We start from the raw sequence: 8,678 nt of genomic DNA on the forward strand, positions 1-8,678 counted from the left end.
CTGTCTCAGCAGCATCCTGCTCCAGCTGACAGTGGCAAGACAACAGGCCACCACAGCAATTAAATTTAAGGAAAAAGAGAAACCACGGACTACCTCCTATGTACTCACAAGGCACACGCAGCAGGGTAAAAGTCTCTGCTTCTCAGGGAGACAGCACACCTGCACAATGACAGGCAGCTTCAGTATTACCTTTCCAATAGCTGCTGCTTGCAACTGCACCATTACCCAGGCTGTAACATGGCATGCAGGTTAAGCAACTCGTACAGCTGGCAGGATGTTTGGTATTTACGGCTGTAGTGTGCTCCCCAAACGGCTCTTCTGACGTGCTGCAGAATGACTGCTTCACTTACACACCCTACGGAGGGAAGGGTTAACAATCCCACAGAGGGACTGTTACACAGCCCACAAGCGAAGCATTGCAGTTCATTTAAAGATATGTGGACAGAAAAGCTACATATACTATGTAATATAGATTATTTAATGCTCAAAAAAAATTCCTATGAAATAAAAAATTTTATATAAATACCACATAACATCCAACTGGGTTCAGCGCCTTTCTTAGCTTTGCACAGATTCACTTTGCTACTTTCTGAGAAAATTAAAACTTACCACTCACCCAACATCCTATCTTTAAAACTCAGTTAAAAAAAAAAACAAACGTAATAAGGTTTTTAGATAAAGTATACCCCACTTCAAGGAATAAGGACATCAAATACTATGGCAAAACATGACACACAAAAACCACGTTTTCCGAGCTGAAATACCAAGTTAACTGTTAACTTGTACAGTCACACATAAACGTACCAATTAACACTCTGCGAGGGTCTCACTTCACCATGTCCAAGGATTATATTGCAGCATCTTAGTGAGTTTACACCCCTTGCCGTATGTTTTCTGGCCAACCTACCATATGCTTTTGAAATGCCTCTTATATTACAGTTTACAGGGGAAATACTAATACTACACACCTGAAATACTTATCAGCTATCACCTTATCACTACATTTTAAATTAAAGCTAAAACTTTAATTTCATGAAAATATGAAGGAATTACATATTTTTATTAATAGTGGTATTAATAGTTAACTAGAGATATTTTTATGTCACTAAAACACTAGTTTTCTAAATATCTAAACAGAATTCATAAATCAAAAGATGAAAATCTGACTACAATGTCTATTTATTTCACACTCCCCACTGCCCCTTTTTGTATGTTCAAATGTGACTCTTCTGAACTACACAATACACATGTAGGTGGTAGATATGATGAAGTCTTCCAGTGCTTGACATATCACACATTCAAGTTTGGACTAGAAATACAAATTGCTGGTATTTGTACGGCACAGCCAAGAAAGTAAATACCATTTGAAATGCCTTTGAAAGGCTTCTCCGATCACACTGGTGTAGATAAACCACTGACAGTTTAAAAAAGCAGAGTATTTATCTCAGTACTGATACACTGAATAAAGATAAATACCACTACAATATGCAAAATACCTATGCTCTAACACAATCTTCTTGTCTATCAAAATAATCCCGAGTGCTAAGGAAAAAGAGTCAAAAGTGTGATTTATTAAGCCTCTCAGTCAGCCTGATTTTATGTCAGATTTGAATTCCAGCAGGTCAGGAGGACAGCAGGTCCAACTTCAGGGTGGATGATATCGCCATTACTATTTTCCGAAGAGCAGTAAGTCCTACATCAACGTTAGCTTTGCCAGGCTTAGGTGTCAACTGCAATGTAATCCTGGGGAAGCTGACTTAAAAGGAAGATAAAACCAACACTATATGCATTCATACCAACCTGAAAAAATTCTCCCAATGACGACAGTGAAAATAAGCCTGGTGTGCACTAACTGATGAGAAACAATACATCCTGCCCCACCTTGTAGCCACTGAGACAAATGCATCTGCTTTTACCACTATGTAAGAACAACAAACAAGATAGGAAAAGCTCAGGGCCATCTTTTATTCCTTGATTTATCAGGAAAAAGTTAGCCAGAAAGTGTAACTTTACAAGGACCACACAGTATCTCAAACAATATGCCTTATTCTCCATCCTCCTGACAAAGGTTTTCTCACATAACTGTAAGTACTGCCCAAACTAGTAACCATCTTATTTTTTATAAAACCAAAAAATACTTCAAATTGTAAAATACTACTACTCATTAAAATCTATTTTTCTTGGACTGTAAGCACAGTTCTGAATGTCAGGTGAGGTGGTAAGGAACTGTTAACTGCTGAAGAGATATAAACAGAAAACCAAAATATTTTAAGAGTCTTCTTCCATAGCCACATCCTCTTGTAACTTCTGCACCATTTTGTCCTCCAACTGTTTTGGTGTACCTTCAAAGCAAAGACAAAAATTAAAGTCAAGACGAATCTCTGAACCTAAATAACTGTTTTTCTTTGAACAATGTATCTGAAATCTAATCTAGGTGAAACAGCCCAAATATATTGCTTCAGGAGTTGTTTAGGAGTAAATCCATCAAGCTTACAAGTAGTTATTGCTAATCTCTACCACCTAAAATGACTGACAAATTATTTTAACAGAAAAGCCAATGCTGTTTTTATGCAAAATCTAACATGCAGTCAACATGTATTTCCATCATGTATGATGAACTTCGACACAGCTGGCAACACCTCGCAGACCCCTGCAAAGGACTATAAAAATGCAATATTTCAAAACAGATCAATGGCCTTCACACATTAGTTTTATATCAAAATTTAAGCCCTCCTGAGCGCTGTGCTGGATGGACACAGTGTTAACTCTCAATAACGCTACCAAAGAAAAAATAATCCAGGACTGACGTTTGATTCAGGCAAAAAAGGAGTGTTTGATTCAGAACAAAGACTCTTCCTATGTTTAGAAGCAAAAGCTATTCTCCATATTCAACAGATCAATTGTATGAAAATTGCACAGGATTACAGATCTGTAGAATTAGTCATATAAAAACACTCCACGATTATTCATCACGACGCTGTATACACAAGTTAACCTAAGCAAACCAGGTGCAGCACGTTCTTACCTGCATGTGGAGCACGAAGAAGGTGGATATTCTGTTTGACTTCTTTGATGTCTTCTGCCTTCTGCAACTCTTTGCTCTTCTTTAATCTGGGAAAGGGGAAAATTAAATTAAATTACCTTCAAAGGGGAGATATATGTTCTTGTTTCAATGCATGATACGCATCTTTAGCTACAGGTACGTAAACTGTAAACAACCATGATTCTAAGGAAATAAAGGTAACAAGTATTTGAAAAGCAACTCAAGCATATACTGGATAAAAAAACAGAAAAAAAGACAGCACTACATCAACTCTTACCACAAATTTGTTTAAATCCAAGACTCCATGTTACAAACAAGGAATTGAGTGTCCAAAACCTGCATTTCAGTGGACAGCCAATTCAGCTCAGCAGTCTGGTAGCGTAGCAGAGCCCACTCAAGCTCTTTCACCCCACGTCCGGATGGCCGTGTATGTACACAGCAAATAACCATTTAAACTTCTGTCGTCGTTTCTCCTGAAAGACTGACTGCCTCATACAGATTTGTGAAACCTCCCACAATCCAAACAATTCTCCTCACCTGTTCATAATAAACCTGGCTTGGCGTTTTTGCTTTATTTCCTCCACTCTCTTCATTGCATCAACTGAAATAAAGCAGAAGTTGGTTTAAATGTGCTTACACACCTACGGTTGAACACACATGCTATTTTTCAGAGCAACATCATCAGTAGTCCATAATATCTCTGTATCAGATACAACTTTTACACCATATAGAGGATGTTTTTCCTTCTTCAAAGAGCACAGTAAGGAAACATTCTGTGTACTAACTGTGACAAACTATATTTTTAAAACTTACTTAGGCTTCCAATTTTGTGCCTACGCATATTTTCTACAATTCATCACAAAAGACTCTTACTCTACTTGAAATCAGATGGAAGGTACGACCACCTTCTTCGTGGCATTCATTCAAGACACAAGTAACTCTTCCATTTTATAGCAACTGGGTTATCAAATTGAAGAGGAAGGAGCAGGAACAACAAAACTGCATCAGTACAAAAGGCTTACACTGGGAGCCTCTTAAAAAGCTGGAGGACCATTAAGGGTTTTTTTTGAAGATAAAAATTACAAAGAGAGGAAATGCTGCACCTCACTTCCTAACCAATTTCTGGGGGGGTGGGGGAAAAAAAAATCAAGAGAAACTCTACCCATGTTCACAATTCAAACCTCCTCCACAAATGAGAATTTGATCACGATTTCAGTGCTTTCAAACACAACCACTACAAAGCATCAATATTCTTAAGATGTCTTCAGCAAACATGTTGGCATAGAGTACAAGTTCCCTCCCCACAGTTCATCTCTTGTTTTTTCTAAACTGACTCACCAGTCTTGTTCCACAACTCTCTCTGGTATTTCACTGGTTCGTTTCTACGTTTTTCAAACTCAAATGAATTATCCTGTATCAAGAAAAAGTAAATACAGATTACATACAGAAGCATGTTTAGATCAATACATCCTTACTATAGCACTCACTCATATAACTTAATACTTTGTGGGGTTTTCCCCCCTTTCAGAATCTCAGTTCCTACACCTTAACAACCTGTAGAGATCACTAAACAAGAAGGAAATGGAGTGTTTGACCTCAAAGTGTCAAAAGCCAGAGTGATTCATCTGAAGAGAACTACTTACGGAACATCTCCCTGGGCTATTTTCTTTTTAGCAAGACAAAAGGGACAGAGAAGACCAATGTGGAGCAGGAAATGCAGAGCAGACTTGACAGGTGGAAGGCAAAACTGAAAATGTGTAGAGTCAAAAGCATTTAATGCAGGTCAAGTAAGTTCTACTCAACAGCCGTCATTTTGAAACGGCTAAAAAAAGTCCACTATTTTAGCTGAAGAATATTGAAACAATATAAAAATCACTTGAAATTGTGAATATTTCACCTGATGACACTGTGGGGTTTGGGGCAGCTAGGGAGCTTTCCTTGTGCTGGTTTGGGTTTTTTTCCCCAAAGAGTTTAAGAGAGAAAAACATTTTCCTGGTTGGTTTTTTTTTGGATAGCCACACTTAGCTTTATACCAACTTTACCTGAGAGCTTTTCCCTGCCCACAGGTTCTTTTTTTGTAGTGGTAAAGCAGAGTTTTTAGACCAGTTGCTATCTTCACTTGAGCTGAAGACAGGTCTAGTGAGAGAAACCACACAGAATAGCAAGAAACGACACGTACACACCCAAGTCATGCAGACAAATGTTAGTTTTTGCCATGGGATAGCATCAGGCAAAACATCTAAAATCCAAGCTGTAGAGCACACCGTATGCTAATATCTACATGCCATCCTTATAGAAAAAAATTTAAAAGTTACCTAAAATTCATTTTTAGCCAAGTGTGACACAGCACCACATCAAATCACTGCAGCTTATCCTACACTGTATCAGATTTCACATACTTAAAATACATGGCATTGTTTTGTATCGTGAGGACACAGCACAAACAGTGAGAATAAGCCTCCTAAGAGTACAGATGTTCAAAGTGTGAGTCTTCTAACCCACATGCACAGAGAGAAACCACAGCTGCCTCAGCCCGGCCAATGGACCTGCCCAACATAGGGGTTTGCGCGAGAGAATAAGACAGAAACACCTTGTGAACAAGCACCTGGCAAGATTATGTCCATCTTATTTTTTTTGTTCTTTAATAAAAAAACCTTGAAACCCAGGAAAAGAAGTAAATATATTTAACCTCTATCCAATGCACCTGTTGAAAGCAGCCAGAACTGTCACCTTCTTACCAACTACAGCATTTTCCATTGTCACAAGCCTATGCAGACACTCTCCCTGCAGCTGGCTTACAAAAGAATGGATACCAACCCAAGCACAACAAGGTACTACGTTTATATACTGTTTTAATTCTTAGCATACATAGATCTATCTCAAAATCAGTGCATAGTGTCACCTATTTAGACATGTATAAAGGAATTTTAATTTAAGATCCTAAATTCTTTTCATAAAGGTAATTCAACTTAGCCAGAAACAACTTCAAGGCACGAAATACAGTTACAGGAGATGCTAAATCATCATGGCTTCTCAGAGTCATATTAAAAAATAAAATACAATCACATTCTTTCCCTTGTACGATCCACAGAAGGAAGCAAATCACTCTGTCAAAATAGTTACTGAATTGTTAGTATTCTGTCAAAAAACCCGCAGATAAAGTCACAGTTTAAGAACACATTTAAGGACTGTTGCATCAAATATGAGCATTTAGTGTTTTTACCACTGAAATAACTTTGTCTTGACTATTTTTTTAACTATGTTAAGATCTCACATGCTGGTTTTGACAGGTTCCTATCTATGCGAGGACTTTTCCTATACACTATATGCTTTAAGGAGTCTCCAAAAGGCAACTCTCATATGTGTCTATACAGAGAGACTGCCTGGGGCACCCGGTAACCCAGATTATCTGATTATGCAGAAATACAACTACCAAACGTATATGTACAGAATGTAGGAGACTTATAGATGGAAAAAGACATGCCTTGGAACCACCATGTGTTTCTGATATAGACACCTAATACACCAGTTCCCACACTGAAGCTTAAACAGGAAGTTCCAAGTTATAGTCAAGCTATAACTGAATAGCTCACTCTCAAGAAAACATATCCTCTTCCACCATCCTTCTTTTCTCCACTCACTCCATCCCTCATGCTTATCTAAATAAATGGTAACGCACTAAGCTAGCTAACCTGACCTGTTTGCAACTGGAAGAGGGTAGATTTCTACCATTTTAGTGATCTAATGTAAACTGTGAACCAGTTCAACTTCTTACCACTGTCAATTCTTTGCCAGCTGCTTTCCGGAATGCTTTGGTCCATCTCATCTTCCTGGGATTTCGCTTCTTTTTAAAGTTTCTATGGCATTTTGATTTGCAAAATCTAAATATCTTAAAGAGGAAGAGAAAAAAGAATTTACAGTCAAATCATATTATTCCTGCACAATGGCAAGCAAGATATCAAACACTGACATTTCTGTAACAATACTGGTCATCCAAAACAACACTCACCTTTCAAATTTCAGTATTTTTAGTTCAAATATTGCCATAACCACACCTGTGCTGTGAAAAAACAATCTTCTATACCTGTCAGCACTTTTTAGATACAGCACCATCCTGTCAACAACCCAAATCCTCACCTTTCATATAACATTTTCCATGCACACATACACACACAAATCAACTCTGTCTTCTGGGATGCAGCTTTAGCCTTAAAGTTTACCCTGCAGCAGGGGTCCTAAGTGCATTAGTTGAGTCCTGGACTGAATTTACTAAATGCTGTTAAAGCATATGCCAAACATTTTAACAGGCTTTTTTCCCCCCCCCTTCCATTTTTCTGCCTATTTTACAGAATGACAGAGAGAATGCTAGGCACCTGCCACTGCTCAGCCAGGTGATATTTTAGGGTCTATTAAAGATGCATAAAAGAACTTCACTATCCATACCTGACATTTCCCTTTTACTACTACTGAAATCATGTAACTAACAGCCAAGCTAAAAACCAAGCCTCTATCCCAAACTGTCCCAAATCCAAACCCCTATTTTCCTTCAACCATACTCTCCTTCCCATCTAATAGTTACTCCTAGATAAAAGTAATAGAAAATATAAAACCTCTAGTAAAGGTAACCACCTGCAAATAATTATTACCTTTTACATTCTTCTACCTGGTTTTTAACCTAACTTAAACCTGCCAGTATCACCTTTCATGGATCATCTGTTCACAACTACCCTGGAACTGTGTCAATCTGTATCTACCTCTAGACTCCTGAAAGCTGTGACTCAGATGAGCAATACAGTTAAGCCAGGATCTGGTTTGACATCTGAGCATAGGAAGTTAGTTATTCGTGTAAGCCTCATTTCACACCGGGGTCTCCAATGCCCTATAGGAGTGATAAGGACCACAGCAGAGACTGGAAAGCTATACACAACATTTTATGTACAAAATTGTCACCATAATGTAAAGCCCAAAGTACGATGCACATCCCTTATGACAGCCTCAGTTGGGCAAGTCACATCAGATATCCGAGTGAGTTACAACTTTCAGGAGAATACCACGAGAGAGGCATCAGCGTTAGTACACAGTCTCCATAATCTACAATGTTCAAAGCTTTGGAATCACCCACTACGGGTCTGAAGCATCCACTCCTCCAAAATCAGAAAATTAAAGGATGAAGACTTTGTATTGCTCTGTAAAGCATTTAATATCTGAGTAAAAACTCAAACCGAGTAATACACGCTCCTGCTGACAGCCAGAACAGGTACTGCTCCACCGAAGGGTGGATGACGCCACCCGACACCAGCTCACGAACGCCAGCACGGCTGGTGCGTTCGTTCCAAACTGCGTGGGCAGAGACTACGGGGGCTCTAGTACGACAGTGGAAACGCTTCCTACCGCCCCCGCCGCGGCCCCAGACCTCCAAAGACCGAACAAGGGTCAGCAGGAGCGTAAGCAGCTGCACCCCGGCCCGGGATAGGGGCAGCAGACCCGGAAGGGAGGCCCGTGGGCCTTGGCAACGCCTGTAAGCGAACGGCGTGAGAAGCGGGCACCGCGTGAGGGGGTGAAAGCTTCCCGTCCCTGCGTGGCGGACACCTTTGAGGCCTCCACGTGAACAAGGGGAACCCCGTCCCAGCAAAGG

At 39.5% G+C, this 8,678-nt stretch overlaps 1 protein-coding gene across 1 annotated transcript; it reads right to left on the reverse strand.

Moving 5' to 3' along the window:
* Positions 1-2,014: 2,014 nt before the first annotated feature.
* Positions 2,015-6,929, reverse strand: RSL24D1 (ribosomal L24 domain containing 1). Its single transcript, XM_010161626.1, has 5 exons — positions 6,819-6,929; positions 4,382-4,454; positions 3,581-3,644; positions 3,026-3,111; positions 2,015-2,342 (listed from the first exon to the last, which is right to left on the reverse strand). Exons 1-5 carry the CDS (start codon positions 6,867-6,869, stop codon positions 2,269-2,271), a joined length of 348 nt encoding a protein of 115 aa, XP_010159928.1. The 5' UTR covers positions 6,870-6,929; the 3' UTR covers positions 2,015-2,268.
* Between the last annotated feature and the right edge of the window lie 1,749 nt (positions 6,930-8,678).

This window comes from Eurypyga helias, unplaced genomic scaffold, assembly GCF_000690775.1.
Source record: "Eurypyga helias isolate BGI_N326 unplaced genomic scaffold, ASM69077v1 scaffold38430, whole genome shotgun sequence".
NCBI lineage: Eukaryota > Metazoa > Chordata > Aves > Eurypygiformes > Eurypygidae > Eurypyga > Eurypyga helias.

Coding starts and splice junctions, on each gene's coding strand:
- RSL24D1 (XM_010161626.1), bottom strand. CDS start 6,869: ATGAGATGGACCAAAGCATTCCGGAAAGCAGCTGGCAAAGAATTGACA. Junction 4,455..6,818: donor CTGGCAAAGAATTGACAGTG/GTAAGAAGTTGA, acceptor TTCTTGATACAG/GATAATTCATTTGAGTTTGA. Junction 3,645..4,381: donor AGAGTTGTGGAACAAGACTG/GTGAGTCAGTTT, acceptor GCTTTATTTCAG/TTGATGCAATGAAGAGAGTG.